General features: G+C 45.3%; 1 protein-coding gene across 1 annotated transcript in view; it reads left to right on the forward strand.

The window, feature by feature from the left end:
- Nucleotides 1-23,131, forward strand: part of gig (TSC complex subunit tuberin) — a 686,003-nt gene that overhangs the window by 407,637 nt on the left and 255,235 nt on the right. Inside the window, exons 18-19 of the mRNA XM_080266862.1 lie at nt 588-675; nt 943-1,179. Of these exons, the coding sequence (XP_080122988.1) occupies nt 588-675; nt 943-1,179 (325 nt within the window). The remainder of the gene's footprint in view (nt 1-587; nt 676-942; nt 1,180-23,131) is intronic.

The raw sequence follows: 23,131 nt of genomic DNA on the forward strand, positions 1-23,131 counted from the left end.
TTACTAAGCTATATCAGATTCCGTCATCATATAGCATTCCATTACTCTGCTGATCTGAATATTGAGACAGGAGAGTTGTTGAATGGTTGCAGCATTACACAGCAGGTCAAAGGAAACCTACAAGAATTTTTAATAATAGAGATGCTGGAAAGAAGTGAATTCGTTTCCTCATACCTGCTTATTTGCTATCAGTACAAAAAGTTCAATATAAACAAAACGTGTAGACTTCCAAATATGTGGTGTCACCCATCTTCTATCTGCATGTTACTAACCGTTGAGATACAAAGAACACCACACTGAGGCACCAACAACAACTGGGATTACCTATGCCTAACACTAAAGGCTTGCTACAGTGTGCCCCCTTACCCTACACTGGTTGCGTGTGATTACAGGCAAGTTTGAATCACCTTACGGGTACCAGCACTGCTGAAGAAAAGAGGAATAAAATATGTACTGCTTTTCTGACCAAGTAGAGCTCAGGCTGTTTTAAAATGTTTCTGCAAAGAGAATTAGAATACAGCTTTATTATATGGGAGAAGGATACTAATAAATTATAGTCATAGTGTAATAAAATCTCTATTCTACAGGCCAAGTACAAACCACAGAGTAAGGATGACTTGCACATGAGGAGTGTTACAAGGGATGGAGATTCCCTTGCTCCTTTGGCTGACCAAGGTGAGAAACCATTTTCCTTATTGTTACATTATCATTCTCACGCAAGAATGTTAAAAGTTGACTAATTTTCACCTTCAAGTCATACCAAAATTGAACAGAGTGCATGGACTGTATTTGTTAGACCGTTTTTTGTGTGTTGAATAGGTTTACTATTTTATTGAGTCACATCAGAGTTGAGGAGATTGGAGAAAGGTTGCTGATATTGTTGTAATATTTTCATTGTCCTCACAACATATTAATTGAATGTCCACTATGTCACACCTCCAGCAGACAGTGGTTTAGCATGGGGCAGCGGAGGAGTTTGTGAAGGAATGGACCGACTGGTGCTGGGGAGCAATGTGGGGTCAGTTCCTCCAGCTGATGAGACTGAGGAGGATATATCTGTTGATCCCTGTGCTGCTGCTGCAGCTGCTGCTGCTACCAAAGCTGAGAATGAAAGAAGACCACACCTCTGTGCATGTTGGTGCCAGGGATGGGCAGAAATATTCATCAGAGCCCCAACAGGTGGGGGAGCATTCTGTCATCATCATCTTTTTTTTCTCCATTGGAGGATGGGGTGAGGTAGCATATAGAATCAGGACAGAAAAAGTATGAAAGTGGATTAACAATCAGCAGGATATCCAGTGACATGAGTTGAACAGTGATTTGCACATCATTCAGCCATTAGAATCCCTGCTTTAACTACTATATATGTATGTACTGTAATTACATTTGCATTAATGGTCTTTGAGAGAGGTGAAGTCAGTGAATGTACAGCGAGGTTGGATGGTGAGGAATTCGAAAATGTGAGTACGTTTAAGTACTTGGGTAATGTGATGAGTAAGGATGGAGGTTTGGAGGGTGAAGTGCTTGAAAGGGTACAGCTGGGAAGAAAGATTGCTGGTTCTTTGAAAGCAGTGATAAGAAACAGGGAAGTGAGCATGGAAGTGAAAAAGTTACTACATGACAGTATTGTGATACCAACTCTAATGTATGGAAATGAAGTTTGGATGTTGTTGGAAGGACACAAGTCAAGAGTGAGAGCAGTGGAAATGAGTTATTTAAGGGGAGCCTGTGGAGTCACATGGAGAGACAGGCTGACGAATGTGGATATAAAGGAGCGTTGTGGTGTGGATGTGGATGTGATAGGAAGCTTTTTGAGGAACACACTGAGGTGGTTTGGCCATGTGGAGAGGATGGAGGGTGAGAGACTGACGAAGAGAGTGTATGTGAGTGAGGTGGAGGAGGGAAGAGGGAGGGGGAGGCCGAGGATGAGATCGAGGGATGGGGTGGAGAGGTATATGAGAGAGGGGGGTGTGAGTTGGGAGCAGGGCAGTGAAATGGCGGGGGACATGGCGACGTGGAGGCAATTAGTTTGTGGCCACCCCAAACGGGATTGAGGTGTCTGGCAATAGATAGATAGAATAATTTTGAGATGGCATCACATGATCTCTGCACCTCTTTTTGGGATTCAAACTTGTGCATAGCACATGACCATACCTTGGCTGGCACCACATACCACAAGCCATAGTAATTTTTCTCATCTGAAGTAATTAAGCAGCAAAATTATTTGCCTGACAATTTTATTTCGTTTTCGTTTTTGTTTTTGAAGGCTCCAACGTGCTTGCATGCGTCGGCCTTGGTCACCTAATGGCAGTTCTCCATGCTGCACAATCTATTGCAGCCTCCCTGTTCAGTCCCTTGACTCTGAGGTCACACTTAATGACCTCGTCCCACATCTTTCTCGGTGTACCCCTCACAACCCCACCCCCAAATATTAACACTTCTCACCTTCTGCACCCAATTATCATCCCCCATCCTCTCCACATGCCCAAACCATCTCAGTCTACCTTGCCTCATCACAACACCAATACACTTCAGTCCTATCCTACCTCAACTCTTCCATCGTAAACCCAGCCCCCCCAGACCTTGCACGCAGGGACGCACTGCACATCCACCTAATCATTGTCATTTCTGTACGTCTGAGCCTGCGAATATCCTTCTGCTTTACTGCCCAGGTTTCACTACCATACAGCATTACACTCCTAACACATGCTGCATACAAAGACCCAATAGCATGTAGGGAGAGTCATCAATGTCAGGAGAGGCAAGAGCTCCCTGAACTTCTTCCAACCACTTCTCACCCTAGCCACAGTGCTAGCTCCAGCCCCACCTCCAGCACACAACATGTCTCCCAAATAACAAAACTCTTCCACACACTCAAGAGACTCCCAAGCAACTTCAATCATTTCACCCCTGACAATATCCACCTGCTCTCCTCGACACACCGCACACATAAAATCAGCATTATCTCACAGTCTACCCCTGATACAACTACATCTCTTGTGTATCCACTTATCACAAACACTACACAAGATGGAATTGCTTTCCACACCCTTGTGGCAAACTGCACATGGCAACTCTCCCTCGTCTTTGACAGTACCACCACCAACCCTAGATATCATCACTTTTGTTTTATCTGCATTTACCCTGAAGCCCTTGTGCACCGTACCATCTCTCCACTTCCTAAATCTTTCCTCCGCCTCTCTTTTGTTCTCTGCAGTCAACACCAAATCATCAGCATACAACATCTCCCACATGAGTCCATTTCTGAAGTCACATGAGAGGGCTTCAAGAACCATGATAAACAACATGGGACTCACAACTGACCCCTGATGCACACCAACATTCATGGAAAACTCATTACTCAAACTTCCATTCACTCTTACCTGGGTACGAGCACCCACATACATGGCCATAACCACCTTGACCAGCCACTCCTCCAACCCAATCTCACTTCACCACCTCTCAAGGGACTTTGTCAAAGGCCTTCTCCAAATCAACAAAAACAAAATACAGATCCCTTTTCTTCCCAATATATTTTTCCTGAATCTGTCAAACACTGAATATGGCATCAGTGATCCCCCTGCCTGGCATAACCCCAAACTGCATCTCATCAGTATTCACTCTTTATCTAATCATACCTTCTAGAACTCTCTCCATTACCTTCATTATCTGGTCTAAGAGATTTAGACCTCTATAATTTCCTCTTTCCAGGACATCGCCGTTTCCTTTATACACATTTACAGTTACACTCTTCATCCAATCATCTGGAACAACACACTCATATATAATCATATTTATCAGATCATTGACTAACTTCACTCCTATATCTCCTGAGGCCTTCAACATTTCGGCAGTCAACCCTGACACACCTGCTGCCTTCCCCACCTGCATCCTGCCTATTGAATGCTCACAGTAGCAGCGTCAATCAAAGGCCAAGAGCCAAACACTGGATCTGCTGGCTCTAAACCTTCCTTGTCCCAGTCAAACTCCTCATTCAACAACCGGTTATGATGCTTTCTCCATGCATCTTTAATATCCCCACTGTTCACCACTGCCATTTCTCCATCATTCTGCACACACTGCTCACCTATAATGTCGTTATTCTCCCTCTTCATCTGAATTGCCACCTTAAATATCATATTTTTCCTTTCCTCATGATGTAGATTATCAAGTAAAAGTCTCTGTGACTCAGACTTGTGCTCCTGAAATTTTCATCAACAGAAACTTATTCAGGTATTATAATTGTAGGAGTTTTTTTGTTCATGTGAGTTTTAGATTTTTTCCACAGCTAGTTATTTTCAGTCTTATGTCCATATGTTTGCTTTTTCATTGTGTACTGTACTTTTACATTAACTCGTTCACTTTTGTTTGGCATTTACGGATAAGTATCTAGGCCTGCGATTCTTAACCCTTATTCATCAGCTGCTGTACATGTATGGCTGGTATTTCCAGGGGCATTTCACCAACTCCTATACTTTTTGTGAAGGTGGTGATTTCATGCCAGACTTTGAAACCTGTTGCATCTGTTTGGGGCGGGATAATGCTTCCAAATCCTCTCTCTAAGTTTCCACACATCGCCAAGACTAGCCAGTCATCCTGAAGTTAGTAGGAGTTAATTCACCTCAAAATTCACTTTAAGTGGGTTGATCTGATGATGTTTGGGGGCACTGCAAAAGGTTTTTAGGCAGCCTTTTAGTTAAAAAAAGACAGCAGGGGGAATTCTTTTTTTGGGGGGTGAGGGGTAGACCAATTATTAATGGATTTAGCCATTCACGGTGATGGCTGTTTTCACATCCCCTGTGAATGTGGAGGGGCCACTGTATATAGGGGAACAGTGAAAAAGGTATACATGAGAAGTTGTAAGGTAAAAGTATATGTAAAGCTTTTTGTAATATGGTAGGTGGGGGCACCAACCATCCACTGACATAGTGTAGTGTTGCCTTATGGTCTCTACACTGAGTGACAAGTCAAATGGTTTCCTGTACCCAGGAAACCAGTTTACTACGTTGGGTGGCAACCATACAGCCGGGGTTTCTGGCCGGGTTAAGTGTTCCCCAGATTCCCCTATCTAAAATCACTAAATTATGGCAAACATTTTGGAGAGCATCAGAGGGCCAAATAACTGCCCTGGGTCCCAGCCAAATGGGCAGATTCACATGGCCATGTGGAATGTGAGAGGTGTGAATGAGGAGAGTAAGAGGATGGAAGTGGTGAATGTGTTCAAGAGTGCAATACCAGTATATGTTGTGATAGCATTGTGCAAATGTGGTAGGTGGGGGTGCTCACCAACCACTCACTCAATGTAGTGCTGCTCTCTGGTATCTGCACTTTCTTCTCCTCCATCCTTCTTTCCATCCATCCTCTTGTGTCATTCTTTCCTTCATTTTTTCCTCATCCTTTAACCTATCGGTGACTTTCCACTCTTCTGTCTTTCTTTTCTTAATTTTTTCCTCTTCCTTCTGCCTGTGGGTGACTCTACACTGAGTGACAAGCCAAATGGTTTCCTGTACTCCAGGAAACCATTTACTACAGTGGGTGGTAACCATATAACCAGTTTTTGGCTTCTGGTGGTTTAGTGGGTAATTATGGCACTCCAATTGGATTGAGCCAGTGAAGGTTTATATCCAATGGGTGGTTGGGGTTTATTGGTCACATAATGCCACTCAGGGATGAGTGAGGCTGAGCACTCTCATCTTAAATGTCAGGACCAACTTTCCTAGCCCTGGGGTCCTATGCCTCTCATGGGGTAACGTAGGATTGGGTGATGAATAAAAAAATAAAAAAAAATAAAAAATGGCATTGTGTGAAGCAAAGATGAAAGTGTGTGAAGTGGAGGAATGGGAGAGTGTAAAACATGTAAGGTTGGGCACGAATGGGTGAGAAAGATGCAAGGAAAAAATTGCTTTGTTGATGAATGAAGTGTGGCAGATTGGAATGGAAGAGTAGACATTGGTCCAGTGAATGATATAATGGGTAATAATGGAGTACCAGGAGCGAATGATACTGGGAAGTGACTGAAGGACATTTGTCAGGAAAGGAGGTTGTGCATTTGTAATTATAATTTTAAACACAAACTATGGAGGAGGAGGAGGCTGTAGCACCAACCGATTAGGGTGGTACTCCTAAGGGGAATGGGAATGCTGGTGATAGGGAGAGCTGGAGCTCCTGTTACACTATCTGCCTTTGCTGACCCTTTCAGTGTGACACTAAGATGGAGGGTAGACCAGCATACTCTCCCAAACTCATCCTCTAACTGTCTCATACACTACACCACATGCACTTTACATATCACACAACGTACCCCACTATGTCACAGGGGTTGAAACCGGAAAGGGCACGCAGCCAGAAAACTTTGCCCCCACTACTCGTACCTTGTGGCGGACCTTTTGAGGGGAGGCGTGACGAGGGCTCCGCCAGCATTAATCTTGGCGCTGGGGTGAGATGGGGCTCGAACCTGTTAGAGGGTACAGGGTATTGTGGTTCCTGTGCTGCAGCATCCACCCAATACAAAGGGGCCCAAACCTGGGAGTAGCACCCCAGGAGGGAGCCCTGTCAATGAGTGTATAATGGCAGGGGAGTTACAGTGCCAAGGCATGCCTGGAGGGTGTCCCTGTAGCTGCCCTGGCAGGGTGCCCCGAGGCCACCCACTCAATACCTTATACGTTTCGGTGAACACTATCATCACTACTCATATCATTACAAATGTGCTTGGAGAGAGTACTGTATACTGTTTGATACTGTACAATACTGTAATGAATACAATACTATACATGAATATGAAAAATAAAGAAATTAGTGAACATACTGTATACAAATGTAATGGTACAGTAGGCCTACAAGTTCACATGCACTTACCTAAACTTAGAGTAGGTTCCTTAATTACATATGCACAATAGAAGGGGTTGATTGGAGTTTGCTACTGCTGGAAGAAGTCCCCAGCAGTAGAGGGTCCTCATGGAGAATTTCAAGACTGACGAAAAAAATCGGAAAATCTGCCGAACGATCAGAGATTTTCGTAAATGGGACTATTTCTCAAAACTGCCGAAATGTCAGATTTGCCGGGGAATTGGATGCCGAAGAATTGGACATTTACTGTAATATGTATAGTAAGTGGTATGGGGGACGATTAGATTGTACTGTTAGGGGGGATTTAAATGCTCATGGAAGAGTTGAGAGGTAGGATGGGACTGGATTGTATTGGTGTTGTCATGAGGAGAGGTAGATTGAGGTGGTTTGGACATGTGGAGAGGATGGGGGATGATAATTGGGTGAGGAAGGTGAGAAGTGTTAATATTGGGGGTGGGGTTATGAGGGGTAGACCGAGAAAGACATGGGATGAGGTCATTAAGTGTGACCTTAGGGTTAAGGGACTGAACAGGGAGGCTGGAATGGATCGTGCAGCGTGGAGAGCCACCATTAGGTGACCAAGGCCGACACATGCAAGCATGTTGGAGCCTTAAAAAACGAAACGAAATGATGTAGGTGATGCAGCTCAAGGATATGAAGGAGTACATGGGGGATGTGCATATGGAACAAGAAATGAGGGGAAAGGATACTCAAGTTTGGGAAGGCAATGAACATGATTGTGTGCAACACACATTTTAGGAAGAGAGAGAGAATAGGTTGATTATTTACGAGTCGGGATAATAACAGCCAGATGACTGTTTCCTAGTCAGGAGGGCTGATAGGAGGTTAGTGAGGGATGTTAAAGTTATAGGGAGGAAGGAGTGTGTACGGCAACGCAAGTTATTGATATGCGACATGGTGCTAAAGGAGAGGGTGATTAAAAAAGAGGACCTATGCACCTAGGAGGAATACTGTATATGGAAGTTGGAAAACCAAGCAGTAAGGGATGCTTTCTATAGCGAGATGAGGAGAGTGGTGGCTGAACAGGGAGATGTTAACAGAAGTGTTAATGAACAGTACAAAGCCCTGAAGACCAACCTTCTGAGAGTTACTAATTCAGTATGTGGATGGACAAGAGGCCCACCAGGACAAAATGTGACTTGGTGGTGGGACGAGGGTGTAGAAGCTGCAGTTAAGGAGGAAAGAAGGCTTTTCCGGGAACGGAAGAAGGGTGGTAACAAAGAGGAAAGCTTGGCTTCCAAACGTAGAGCTAGAAAAGAGATTTACAGGGCGAAGTCTGTGTCAGAGACTTGATAACCTAAATCATGTGGAAGGGAAGAATATGATTTTTAAAATGGCAAATCAGATGAAGAGGGAGAATAGGGATATTATAGGTGAGCTGTGTGTGAAGAATGATGAAGGAAGGGTTGTGAAGAACAGTGGTGATATTAAAGTCGCTTGATGAGATCATTACAGTCGGTTGTTGGATGAGGAGATTGACTGGGACAGGGAAGGTTTGGAGCCAGTAGATCCAGTGTTTGGCCCTTAGCCATTTATTGATGCTGCTGCTTTGAGCAGGGCAATAGGCAAGATGCAGGCAGGAAAGGCAGCAGGTGTGTCTGGGTTGACAGCTGAAATGTTTAAGGCCTCAGGAGATATAGGAGAGAGGTCAGTCACTGACCTGATAAATACAGCTATGTACGAGTGTGTTGTCCCAGATGATTGGCTGAAGAGTGTAATTGTAAATGTGTACATGGGGAAGAGTGAAGCCCTGGAAAGAGGAAATTATAGAGGCTTAAAGCTTTTAGACCAGATAATGAAGGTAATGGAGAGTGTTCTAGAAGGTATAGTTAGAGAAAGAGTGAATATTGATGAGATGTAGTTTGGGTTTATGCCAGGCAAAGGGATCACTGACACCATATTCATTGTTTGACAACTTGAGGAATAATATACAGAAAAGAGAAGGGAACTCTACTTTGTTTTTGTTCATTTGGAGAAGTACTTTGACAGAGTCCCTAGGGAGGTGGTGAGGTGGGCTGTGAGAAAGCTTGGGATCAAGGAGTGGCTGGTTAGGGTAGTTATGGCCATGCACGTGGATGCTCACACCCAGGTATGCGTGAATGGAGATTTGAGTGATGAGTTTTCTGTGAATGTTGGTGTGCATCAGGGGTCAGTGTTGAGCCCCTTGTTTTTTATCATAGTACTTGAAGCCCTCTCACATGACTTCAGAAATGGACTTCCGTGGGAGACGTTGTGTGCTGATGATTTGGTGTCGGTTGCAGGAAATGAAAGGGAGGTGGAGGAAAGTTTTAGGAAGTGGAGAGATGGTTTGGGGCACAAGGGTTTAAGAGTAAATGCAGGTAAAACAAAAGTGATGGTATCTAGGGCTTGGGGCGGTACTGTCAAAGAAGAGGGAGAGTGGCCATGTGCGATTTGTCACAAAGACATGGTAAGTAATTCCATCTTGCGTGGGTTTTGTGATAAGTGGGTGCATAAGACATGTAATGGTATTAGAGGTAGACTGTGAGATAATGCTGATATCGCGTGTGTGGTATGTCAGGGAGAGCATGTGGATATTGCATGGCATCCATCCTTCTTTCCTTCCATCCTCTCTTGTCTTTCTTTCCTTCGTTCTTTCCTCGTCCTTCTGCCTTCGGGTTACTTTACAGTCCCTCTTCTGTCTTTCTTTCCTTCGTTCTTTCCCCTTCCTTCTGGCTGTGGGTGACCCTACAATGAGCGATAAGCCAAATGGTTTCCTGTACACCAGGACGTGGTAGAAGTTGAGAGGCGGAAGAGAGAGTTATATGTAGAAAGAAAGAGAGAGGTGAAAAGATTAGTAAGAGAGAATAAGAAGAGAGTGGATGAGGAATTTGGAAGGAATTTGAGTGTAAAGTGGAGGGACTGTAAGAAAATGTTCTGGAAAGAGGTGAAAAGAGTAAAACAGGGTGGAAGTGAAGTTAGCAGGGGAGTGAAAGATAAAAATGGTAGATTACTTGTGGAGAAGGGAGAAAAAGCGAGCAGATGGAGAGAACACTTTAAGGAATTGTTGAACGTAGAGGATGGAAGTAATGCGAGTATAGGTTGCTGGGGAATGGCTGGGAGGAGGAGGGAGGTGAGAAGGCAGGAAGAAATCAGTAGGATAGAAGTTGTGGAAGCAATGAAGAAAGTTAAATCTGGGAAAGCCGCAGGAATTGATGGAGTGTGTGGTGAAATGCTGAAGCATGGGGGAGAGATAGTAGTAGAATGGATGTGGAAGATGTGCAGATTGGCCTGGGAGGAAGGTAGAGTCCCGGAGGATTGGAAGTCAGGTATAATTATTCCCTTGTACAAAGGAAAAGGGGAAAAAGAAGTGTGTGGTAATCATAGGGGCATTTGTCTTCTTAGTATAATAGGAAAAGTGTATGGTAGGATACTTATTGACAGAGTTAGAGAAAGAACAGAGAAATTAGTTGGAGAAGAACAGGGAGACTTTAGGAAGGGAAGAGGTTGTGTAGATCAGATATTCATTCTTAGATCTTTTGTGGAAAAGTTTCTAGAGAAGGGAAAGAAGTTGTATGCGGCTTTCATGGATTTGAAGAAAGCATATGACAGGGTGGATAGACAAGGATTGTGGAAAGTGTTAAGAATATATGGAGTAGATGGGAAGTTGTTGAATGCTGTGAAGAGTATGTACGATGGTGCGAAGGCTGCAGTGCGTGTGGATGGTGAACTAAGTGAATTTTTCTCTTTGAAAGTTGGTTTGAAACAGGGATGTGTCATGTCTCCATGGTTGTTCAATCTGTACATGGATGGGGTAATAAAAGAGGTACAAGGTAGGGTAGTGGATGTTGGAGTGGCCCTGGTGAGAGAGGATAGTGTTTGGAAACTCCCTGTACTGTTGTTTGCAGATGATACTGTGTTGTTGAGTGAAGACGAAGTGGAGCTTCAAGGCTTGGTGGATGAGTTTGGGAGAGTGTGTAAGAAACGGAATCTAAAGGCGAATGTAGGGAAGAGTAAAATGATGGTCTTTGAGAGAGGTGAAGTCAATGAATGTACAGCGAGGTTGGATGGTGAGGAATTGGAAAATGTGAGTACGTTTAAGTACTTGGGTAGTGTGATGAGTAAGGATGGAGGTTTGGAGGGTGAAGTGCTTGAAAGGGTACAGCAGGGAAGAAAGGTTGCTGGTTCTTAGAAAGCAGTGATAAGAAACAGGGAAGTGAGCATGGAAGTGAAAAAGTTACTACAAGACAGTATTGTGATACCAACTCTAACGTACGGAAGTGAAGCTTGGACGTTGCTGGAAGGACACAAGTCAAGAGTGAGAGCAGTGGAAATGAGTTATTTAAGAGGAGCCTGTGGAGTCACATGGAGAGACAGGCTGACAAATGAGGATATAAAGGAGCGTTGTGGTGTTGATGTGGATGTGATAGGAAGCCACTGAGGTGGTTTGGCCATGTGGAGAGGATGGAGGGTGAGAGACTGACGAAGAGAGTGTATGTGAGTGAGGTCGAGGGGGGAAGAGGGAGGGGGAGGCCGAGGATGAGATGGAGGGATGGGGTGGAGAGGTATATGAGAGAGGGGGGTGTGAGTTGGGAGCAGGGCAGTGAAATGGCGGGGGACAGGGCGACTTGGAGGCGATTTGTTTGTGGCCACCCCAAACGGGATTGAGGTGTCTGGCAATAGATAGATAGATAGATAGTTTCCTGTACACCAGGAAACCATTTACTACGCTGGGTGGTAACCACATAACCAAATATTGGCGCCTGGTGGTTTAGTGGGTAATTACTCCAGTCGGATTGAACTGGTGAAGGTTTATATCCAAGGGATGGTTGGGGTTTATTGGTCACAATGCCACTCAGGGATGAGTGAGGCTGGTCAGTTTCATCTTAACTGTCAGGACCAACTTGCTTAGCCCCAGGCTCCTACATTACTCATTGGGCAGCGTAGGATTGGATGATGATGATGATCAAAGTGTGTGGAAGAGTTTTTTTATTTGGGAAACATGTTGTGCTGGAGGTGGGGTAGGAGCTAGCTCTGTGGCTAGAGTGAGGAGTGGTTGGAAGAAGCTGAGGAAGCAGTTGCCTCTCCTGACATTGAGAGGGCTCTCCCTCTGTGCTAAGGGATCTTGTCATGTGGCATGTGTTAGGAGTGTAATGCTGTATGGCAGTTAGACCTGGGCAGTAAAGGAAGAGGATATTCGCAGGCCCAGACATACAGAAATGGCAATGATCAGGTGGATGTGCAGTGCGTCCTTCAGTGCAAGGCCTTGGGGGGCTAAGTTTATGATGGAGGAGTGAGAGGTATAATGGGACTGGAGTGTATTGGTGTTGTGATGAGGAGAGGTAGATTGAGATGGTTTGGGTATGTGGTAAGGATGAAGGATGATAAGTGGGTGCAGGAAGTGAGAAGTGTTAAATCTGGGGATAGGGTAGTGAGAGGTAGACCAAAAAAGACCTGGGACGAGGTCATTGAGTGTGACTTCAAGGTTAAGAGACTAAATAGGGAAGCTGTCAGAGATCGAACAGCATAGAGAGCTGCCATTAGGTGACCAAGGCGACGCATGCAAGCACGTTGAAGCCTTCAAAAACGAAAACAAAAGATGCACGTAAATATGCGTGGTATAGAGGGAATGGAGATCATGTGGAAAGGAGCCTGATTGATTACGTGCTCGTAGAGAAATTGATGCTGGGTAGTGTTGTTCATACAAGGGCAGTGACAGGAAGATATGGAGGTTTGGCAGATCATAATTATGATTGTGGTATATAAGATCAAGCTGAAAGGAGTGAGATGGACCAAGAGAAAGAGGAGCTGTCAGGGAGAGAGACTGGAAGTCGAGAAAGTGAAGATCAAAGAAATGGCAAATGAATACAGAACCAGAGTAGGGGAGGAGCAGTGAATTGGAATGAATTGCATCTGGACAGCTTGAGGAACATTTGTAAGGATTGCTTAGTTAGGAATGCTAAAGTGGTGTGTTGTATTGCAACAGTAACAACAAAGAAGAAAGGTACAGTATTCATATTCTGTGGTGGGAGGAAGAGGTTAAGAGAGCAGTGGAGGAAAAGAGGAAGAAGTTGCTAGAGTGGATACAGGACAGGGGTTCAGTTGAAGTAAGAAACAAATATATTGATATCAAGAATCACATAAAGAGACTAGTGAAGAGGAAGGAGGAGGAGGAGGTAAATAATGATTTAGAGAGAAAAGTGAATGCAAATTACACTGAAAATAGGAAGTTATTCTTGAAAAAGGTGCAGAAATGTAGAAGTGACTGTGGAAAGAAATGTGAAAGTATGAAAGATGTAAGTGGTAGATTACCCATGGGGATGAAGTAAGGACCAGGTGGAAGGAATATTTTGAAAGTCTGATGAATAGGAATGAAGAGAGCAAAGCAACTGTCAAATGTGATTGGTTTTGGGGGTGTGCAGAGAAGGAATGCAGTGCCAGGAAATGTGACACTCCCTTGCAGCGGTGAAGAATGCTGTGAAGCAGCTGAAAAATGAGAAAGCAGCTGGTGCTGATGAGGTGTATGCAGAGACGGTTATGTGTGGTGAAGAGAGCGGAATGAAGTGCTTTTTGGAGGTATGTAAGAAGGTATGAATGAGTGAAACAAGTGCCAGTAGAATGGAAAAAGACAGTGATCTTACCTCTGTACAAAAGTGTAGGTGAGCTAAGTGAGTGCAAGAATTATCGTGGCATAAGTCTGTTGAGTGTTGTAGGTAATGTATATGGAAGAATTATTATAGAGAAAGTATGCAAGATATCAGAAGTCCTAATGAGTGATGAACAGGGTGGCTTTAGGAGTGGAGGAGGATGTGTGATCAAATATTTGCAGTAAAACAGATAGTGGAGAAGGAGTGTGAAAAGGACCATAAGATGTTTATGGTATTTATGGATCTGAAAAAATCACATGACAAAGTAGACAGAGAAAGATTGTGGAGGGTTTTGTGCATGTACAGTGTAGATGGTAAGCTGCAAGGTGCCATCAGGAGTTTTTTGGATGGTAGTGAGGCATGTGTAAGAGTAAATGGGCATCTAAGTGATTGGTTCACGATCAGTGTGGGCATGCAACAAAGTTGTGTGATGTTTCCATGGTTGTTCAGTATATACATGAATGGGGTGATGAGAGAAGTAAAAACTTGAGTAATGGAGAGAGGGATGGCATTGATAATGAATGGTTATGGATGGAGTATCTCAGATTTGTTGTACGCTGATACTTGCAAATACCGGGCAAGAACTTGGTAGACTAGCGCAGAGTTTTGTAGATGTCTGTGAATGTTGTGTCTTGAATGTAAATGTAAAAAAGAGAAAAGTGACGGTTATTGAGAGAGAAGGTGCCTCCCAATGTGATGTTACATTGAATGGAGAGGGACTGGAATTGGTGAGAGAGTTCAAATACCTGGATACAGTGATAGAAATGAGAGGAAATTATGCAAAGGAAGTGAAAAGTAGTGTGACACAAAGAAGGAAAGTAGCTGGTGCTATTAAAACCTTAATAAGAAACAGAGACTTGGGTGTTGCAGCTGCATGAGGCTTACATGAGGGAATGTTATTGCCAACTTTAACATACATATGTGAGACTCTGGTGTGGCATGAAAATGAAAAGTCAAGAATAAGAGCAGTGCAGTGGAAATGGGACTGCTGAGGAATTTATGTGCAGTATAGAGAGTGGATAGGATACAGAATAATATGATTCGTAAGAGATGTGGAGAGAGGAAGTCTGTGGACACCAGAATCGAGGAGAGTGTACTGAGATTGTTTGGTCATGTGGAGAGAATGGATGATGATAGAATGGTGAAGAGGGTATATCTGAGCGAATTTGAAGGAGGGAGGAAGTGAGGTAGGCTAAAAAGAAGGTGGAGGTATATGGTTGATGAGCGTGTGAGGAAGAAAGATATGGAAGTTGGCAAGGCTGAGACACTGACAAGAGACCGAGCTAACTGGGTGAATTTTGTGTGGAGTGGTGCATAACCAGGGATTTGACATGCTTTTTCAATGTGACAGTGTTCGGATTGACTCAGTCAGATAGGTATATGAGAAGGTATAGATCTTAGTGATTTTTTTTTTTTGGCCTATCTGATGGAGCCAGGATTCCATGGGTTTGAGTGATGAGTGAATGGAATCATGGCCCATGGAATTGGGCAAGCTCAGGCTGTCTGTACATTGCTACTCCTTACCCTGCCCTAGGGTGGGAAAGGAGTTCGGGATGTTGAGGTCTGGATGATGATGATGTAAGTAACATTGACCATTTCAAGATGGTGTATGAATATACAAAAACGGTGTTGTAGTAAGAGAAAACATGACGAATTATGTGTCACATAATGATATATTTCATGTTTCACATACTATAGTACCACAACCCATGTGTTCATGGCCAGTGGCCTGTGCTCCCTATCCCTTGCCAAGGGTTTCTCCCACTTTAATCCATCTATGGGTGTTTTTATCTGACCTTTCTTCACCTCATTTCATTTCATTCTTCTGCAGGTCATCCACTCACTCAGTGTAGTGATGCCTTATGGTCTCTACACTAAGTGGGAAGCCAAATGGTTCCCTGTACCCCAGGAAACCATTTACTACACTGGGTGGTAACCATATAACCTGGGTTTTTGGTCGGGTTAAGTGTCCCCCAGATTCCCCTATCTAAAATCACTTAATCATGACAAATGTTTCAGAAAGCCTTGGAGGGTCCAATACCTGCCCTGGGCCCCATCCAAATGGGCAGATTGTATGGCCATGTGCGGTGTGAGAGGTGTGAGTGAGGAGAGCAAGAGGGTGGAAGTGGTGAATGTGTTCAAGAGTGTGAGATATGCCGTGATGGCATTGTGTGAAACAAAGATGAAAGGGTGTGAAGTGGAGGAGTGCAAGTATGTGAAATGTGTAAGATCGGGCATCATTGGGTGAGGATGATGCAAGGGAGGAGTTGCTTTGTTGATGAATGAGGTGTGGCAGAGTGGAATTTGAGATTTCAAATGTGTCTTCTCGAGATGTACTTATGTTAAGTTCAAGTTTAAGAAGGTGAAAGTGGCTGTGATTGTAGCGTATGCAACGTGTGATGACAGGAGTGAGAGAGAGAAAGACAGGTTTTAGGATGAGGTGGATGAAGCAGTTGGAGAAATGCCCAGGAGATATAAAGCGATCGTAATGGTCAATATGAATGGAAGAGTAGGCACTTATCATGAGGATGACAGAATGGGTTGGAATGGAGTACCAGGAGAAAATGATAATGGGAAGCAACTGAAGGATATCTGTCAGGTAAGGAGGTTGTGCATTTGTAACTTTTATACAAAAATAAAGATGAGCGAAGTGAGAGCAAGAATTATCGTGGGGTAAGTTTGTTGAGTGTAGTAGGGAAGGTATACGTAAGAATTATTATAAAGTAAAACAGATATCAAAAGTCGTAGTGAATAATGAACAGGGTGGCTTTAACCCCTAAAACGCGGATCGTCGCATTTGCGACGGTCGGCCCAAAGGACAGAACGGCGGATCGTCGCGTTTGCGATTTGAGTTAATTTTGAATAACCGCGGGCAAGCAGGCTCCAGCTGGTATTGTCTATCAGTACCGCCACCCGTGAGCTACGTTTAGCACACGACCTTTGTACTACTGACCTCGGTTGTTGCCAAGTATCATTTTTTCTACCCACCACGCACCGATGCACGGCCCTCCCTCGTCGTGCGATATGGCAACGCGCGGACGGCTCATACGTGTCAATCTGCGCCGTCATCTTGCAAGCACTTTCTGCTATTGGGAAACGCTTGTTTCCCCAGTTGTCACACTGTCATTTTTTCGCGCGGTTTGCCCCTGATTAGCGTCAGTCCACGCGAATCTTCCACGGTGACACCATGTCCAACTCAAGCTCTTCCGAGTCTGTGCCTTCCAGCCCTCCGAAAAAGGGTTTTGTGACCTCAACCCCCTTCAAAACCTTACCAGGAACTACTAAGGGCCTGAGTGACTCTGCAATAGCCAGTGAACTATTGAAAGCCTCGATGGACTGTGGGAGTGACGTCGGTGTGTGGTCAAGCCTGGCAGAGTCTGACACGCAATCAAGTGCAGAGTCTGGGCCAGAAGTGACTGTTTCTGTGCCTGAAGTGAGTGTGTCAGTGCCTAGCACCTCAGCAGGGAAGGCTCCTGTGAGAAGGGGCCTTGAATATGGGAAGGGGGCAAAGAGAAAAAGGAGTGGTGACCCAAGCTCACTGCCATTGTCCCCTACGCCATGTCACGCCACCGCCAGCCCGCCACGTACTCCCAGCCCCATTCTCTCGTCCTCCTCTTCTGCTACCCTGTCTCCTGAGTCGTCTGAGTCGCCTTCACCACCTCGAAAGGGAAGTAGACGTTCTACTTTACGTACTAGAGGTTTTCGTAGGCCAAGTGTTCGTGTTGGTAGAGCTAGAACTTTGTCCCCTAGTGTAAGGCTAGCTCGTAAGGAAACTCGCACTAGGCAACTCGGCAGTCACGCCACCGCGAGTGACCTTGAACCCTCAGATAATGTCCCCACCACCACCACCACCACTACACCAACACGACCTAGGATAGCCTCTGCCTCACGTACTGTCTCACCGCCTGCCTCACCCACTCCCACACGACCTGCCTCACCCCCCGCCGCCCCCAGCACCTCCCAGCCTAGGCAGGGCACTCTTGATGCCTTCGTGTGGTCAGAGGGATCAGATTTTGTGCCGGAGGATCTGCCCTTTGATGACAGTGGGTGTGGAGTTCAGGCTGACTTCCCTGTCGACAAAGATGGTGAATGCTTGGACTACCTGTTGGCCTTCCTTGACAACAAGGTAATGGAGCAGATTTGTACCGAGACAAACAGGTACGAGGGGCAATCTGCTGCAGTTCGCGAAGGAGAAGGTGAGGCGGCCACGCCATCCACGTCGCGGATGGCAGCATGGGTGCCTCTAACAATCAGGGAACTTTTTGTATTTATTGGGTTGATGTTATTGATGCCCCACAATTGGAAACACAAGCTGGAGGAATACTGGAGTTCCGACGATCTTTGCCCAACACTAATTTTCAATAAATACATGAGCCGCGATCGTTTTAGGCAGCTCATGACTTACCTTCACTTCGCGAACAATGATGAGCCTTCCCAAACTGACCCATTATGGAAAGTGAGGGGAATCCTGAACTTGATCAAGGATAAGTTTACGAGGTTCCTGCGCCCTTTCAAGAAAGTGGTGATTGACGAGTCCTTGGTTTTGTTCAGGGGCCGTCTTCGGTTTGTGCAGTACATTCCAAGCAAACGGCACCGCTTTGGAATCAAGTTTTTCGTGCTGTGCGACTGCAAGACGGGGTTCATCTTAGACTTCGTCATTTACACTGCTAGCAATGTCGATTTGGACAAGACTGACCCCCTTGGATTCTCTGGTTCTGTGGTGAAAGTGCTTTTGGAAAAGTACTTTGGCGAGAATCATGTCCTGTATACGGACAATTACTATACAGCTTCTAAACTCGCCAAGTACCTTTCTGAACACGGCGTCGGATCCTGTGGCACTGTCAGAAGCAATAGGGCACACTACCCTGCCTTCCCCGAGGCTGAAAAGTCAAAGCGGGGGGACGTGCACCTGAAGAAATCTGACAAGATGCTTGCGATCAGGTGGCATGATAAGAGAGTCGTGAATATGCCCACCACAGTACACAAGGGGGAAATGCTGGCAACAGGGAAGGTCGACAGAAGGACTGGCGAGCCTGTGATGAAGCCTGATGCTGTCATTGACTACAACGTCAGTATGCGGCTGGTGGACAAGTCTGATATGATTTTCGGAGAGATTGACTGCCTGAGGAAAAATCGTCGTTGGTACAGGAAGGTGTTCTTGCACTTGATTGATATGTGCATGCTGAACGCCTTCATCCTGTATAAAATCAAGAACAGGAAGCCAGCAAACTACGCTCTCCGAAGATTTTCCAAGACTTGTGTCTACCAGCTGCTTCAGCGTTATGGCCAGGTACTTTCAACAGGTCCCAAACGCCATCCTCAGACACCTCCAGACTGCCTACAGTGTCAGGCCTACCTTCAGCGACACCGCCTGGAGCCACTACCTGCCACTGCCAAGAGGGGAAAAGCACTGAGGAGGTGTCATGTGTGCAGCCACACTACCAGGCAGGACAGAACCTTTAGGCGCACCTCCTTGCAGTGCAAAGAGTGCAAAGTTCCCCTCTGTGCTTACCCGTGTTTCTTTGACAACCACAGCCTGACTAGATTTTGAAAATAAGGGTAAGATTCTTTGAAATAATACTGAGAGTGACAGTGATACTAGCGTTTAGTTTTCTTTTACGTACTGACAGTGACAGCCTGATGAGTGTAAATTAGTGTATGTACTTGTAAAAGCACTGACAGTGACAGTGCTTTTTGGTGTAAATAATTGTACATAGTAATAATATAAGTATTGCGAGTGACAGTCACTCCAGTGTAAGAAGATGAAAGCATATGTTCCTATTCTATGTTCTGACAGTGACAGTTTGTTGTGTAGAAAAGATTATTTTTATAACAATGGACAGTGACACTGATGAATAAGGCAAAAAACGGACAGCTACAGTGAAAGTGAGCGATAGAAATGAAGTGCGAGTGGCCGACCGGAGCGAGAATAAAGTGCCTGCCGTAAGGCTGAATAAACTCGCGCCGCGGTGGTCTTCCTCAGTCCCGATCCACAATACTGGCTGTGACAGTGATTTTTATGGCCGTAATAGTGACAAGCGAACGTTTGCGAAGTACTATGATGGAAAATAATGCAGTATATGTGTTTTTTGCCGTGAAAAGGCAAATGTGACAATAGTGACAGGAAGATCGCCGCCGCACTGCATGTCGGCCGTGCGCTCCGTTCATTTTAGCCTTATTTTCAGTGCTTATTGTACAAATACGGATTCCAAACAACCTGTACGTTGTTGTATAAAGTGTACTGTGACAGATTGAGGCTGTGGTAGAAAGAAAACCTGGTTTCTGGAGGTGTGAAAGTGAAGACTTTGTTACCCAACTTTGCAAGTCTTCACAAGTCCTTTGGTAGTCCACGAAGGCTCAACATGTGTCTCAGGAGAAAGCTGAATGTAAGTACTATATGCCATAAAAATTTTAATGCTCTAGGGTTAATCTCTGATTTTTGGCAAATATTTTCCCACAGGTACTCAGACCCCGCTACAACCCCGCCACAGCAGGGGGGTCGGGCGTACACAGCTGCGTTTTAGGGGTTAACCCCTTAACCGCGGGGCGTCACATTCGTGACGCTCAGGCGCAATGGATCATACCGCAGTGCATCACTTTTGTGATTCTGTGTTATTTTGAATTCTCCCTGGCTTACAAGTGGTGGCTTGTATCATCTGTCAGTACTGCCAATGTCCAACATTTGTCAGCACTCCTAATCTCATCCGTACTCCCATCCATTGTTGACAATTTAGCCATTTTTCCCCATTCTGGAGTCCCCTCTCTATACTCCCCTCCATTACCCTCTCCTCTCGCCTGCCCGGCCGCGCTGCGCTAAGCAAATATTCCCCAGAATTTGCCACTGATTTCATCCATTGAAATAAGCCCAATGCCCTTTTCTTATACAAAATAATATATACAAAAAAGAAATAAGGTAAGTGATAGTGCCATACACCTGAAATTGGCTAATTATCACCTGACACCTCACATGCACTCGTTCGCTAATTTCCCCCGGTAATTTCCCCTTGAAATATGCCGTATAATCTATTCTCGTATTAAAAATATATATATGAAAGGAAGAGAGAAGCCTAAGTGATACTTACATTCACCTGGAACTACCAATTTTTTTTTTGTATTGTTGAGATTTCCTACCAATCATTTCATAGTGTGTAAATTAGCAGCTGTCACCCTATTGTCCTTGTCAACCCTTGCCTGCCCATATACACTGCGGGAATCAGTTCCTTGTCCTCTGAGGTGAAATCATGTCGCACTCGCGCCCGCCATTTCCGCCGCTTCTTCGCCCATTGCAAAGGGCCCTGTGACCTCTACCCCTAGAAAAACTTGTGTTGGAAGCAGTAAAGGACTTAGCAACTTGGCAGTGGAATGTGAACTGGCAGAATTATCTATGATAATGGTGGATAGTGACTTCGATCCTTCGGGTGAATCGTGTGATGAGCCTGGGGAGGAATTCGTTACAGAAACTCCTAGTGCGAGTGCTTCAGTGTCCCAAGTTATCCCTAGCTCCAAGGGAAAGGAGCCATTAGTGCAAAGAGGGAAGGAATTTGGGAAGGGAGTGAAAAGGCGGCAGGTTAGCCCTGGAACAATGGCCCCGCGTGACCCAGGCCGCCATGATTCCCGAGGTGATTCACCTCCCCGCTCCCCCAGCCCCACTTCACTAATTTCTTCCTCATCTTCAGCGGAATTTTCTCCTGATTCTTCATCGTCGGAGTCTCCCCCAGCACCTACAGTGAAGGCAGGCCGTAGGGGACGAGGTAAATCCCTGACTCGTAAAAGTAGATTAGCAACTAGAGTAAGGGCTGCTAGTGCAACACAGCAACCTAGGGTCAGTGAGAGTGACCTTGAAACAGCCCAGTCTGCCTCACAGCCACCCTCCACCCTCACCCACGCTACACCGCCACGACAGGGAATCCTTGACGCCTTCGTGTGGACGGAAGGTTCTGATTTCGTCCCTGAACATCTTCATTTTGACGATAGTTCCTCAGGATACAGCCTGCCTTCACTCTTGACGAGGATGCTGAGTGTGTGGACTTCCTTTTGGCCTTCCTCGATGACGAAGTCATGCAGCACATATGTGATGAGACAAACAGGTACGAATCACAACGTGCTGCAAGTGGTGCAGGTGCAGCTAAGATGCAATAGTGGAGCGTGCTGGGAGTGCAGGAGCTGTATGTGTTCTTCGCCCTCATGCTTCTCATGCCACACTCAAAGAAGCATGAGTTGGAAGAATACTGGTCCATGGACCCCTTACTACCCTCACCCACCTTCAATAAATACATGGCCAGAGATCGCTTCCGGAACATCATGGGAAACATGCACTTTGCCAGCAACGATGTACCTTCCCAAACCGACCCACTCTGGAAGATCCGGAAGATTCTGAGCAGAATGAAGGATAAGTTTATGTCATTCTTCCACCCCTTTCAGAAGGTTGCCATAGACGAATCCTTGGTTTTGTTCAGAGGACGTCTTAGGTTTGTACAGTACATTCCAAGCAAACGGCATCGCTTTGGAATCAGGTTGTTTGTACTGTGCCACTGTAAGATGGGGTGCATCCTTGTCTTCGTCATCTATTCAGCCAGCACTGTCGATCTGGACAAAACACATCCCCTTGACTTCTCGGGCTGTGTAGTGAAAGTGCTGCGTGAAAAGTGTTATGGTGGGAATCATGTGCTGTATACTGACAACTATTATACAGCACCGAAACTTGCTAAATATCTTTCAGAGCACGGCATTGGCTCCTGTGGCATGAGAGCAATCGTGCCCACTTCCCCAAATTCCCAGAGGCAGGAAGCTCACAACGAGGAGATGTGCACCTACACAAGTCTGAGAAGATGCTGGCAATATGGTGGCATGACAAGAGGGTCGAGCACATTCTCACCACCGTACACAAGGGGGAAATGAACGACAGTGGGAAGGTCGACTGTAGGACAGGCGAACCTGTGAGGAAACCTGATGCGGTCATAGACTGTAATATCAACATGCAGCTGGTGGACAAGTCCGACATGATGATTGGAGAGATCAACTGCCTCAGGAAGAACACTAGCTAGTACAGGAAAGTTTTTCTGCATCTCATAGACATGACAATGCTGAATGCCTTCATCCTGTACAAGATGAAGGTAAAGCCACCCAAGTCCTTCTCCCTGAGGTTGTTCGCCAGGACTTGTGTTCAGCAGCTGCTTGAGAGATATGGAAGAGTGACAGCAGCAGCTCTAAGGCGCCATGCAGTAAGACTTCCCGACAGACTTGAACAGAGGTCGTACTTGGATCTGCACAGACTGGTGCAAATGCCTGCCACAACCAAGAGGAAGGCTGCGATCCGCAGGTGCCAGGTGTGTGCACATACCACCTGACTCACACCTGAGCACAAACGCACCTCTTGGCAGTGCGCTGAGTGCCAGGTTCCCCTCTGCGTTACCTGCTTCTTTGATTACCACAGCCTGAAGCAGTTCTAAAAGTGCAAATGGAAAATGTAAATAATGTGTAAATAGCAAGTGAATCATTGGCTGTAAATATGATGGAACAGTGTAATATAGTTTTATAAGTTACTGCAAGTGACAGTGCATTACATAGTGTAAGTAAAATAGAAGTGTAAATATTGAAAATACAGTAGAAAATGTAAATAGAAATGAAAATAATTAGTAATATAAGAATATGAGTACAGA

This window comes from Coenobita brevimanus, chromosome 22, assembly GCF_032717465.1.
Source record: "Coenobita brevimanus isolate Jiangsu-jjx chromosome 22, ASM3271746v2, whole genome shotgun sequence".
Taxonomy (NCBI): Eukaryota; Metazoa; Arthropoda; class Malacostraca; order Decapoda; family Coenobitidae; genus Coenobita; species Coenobita brevimanus.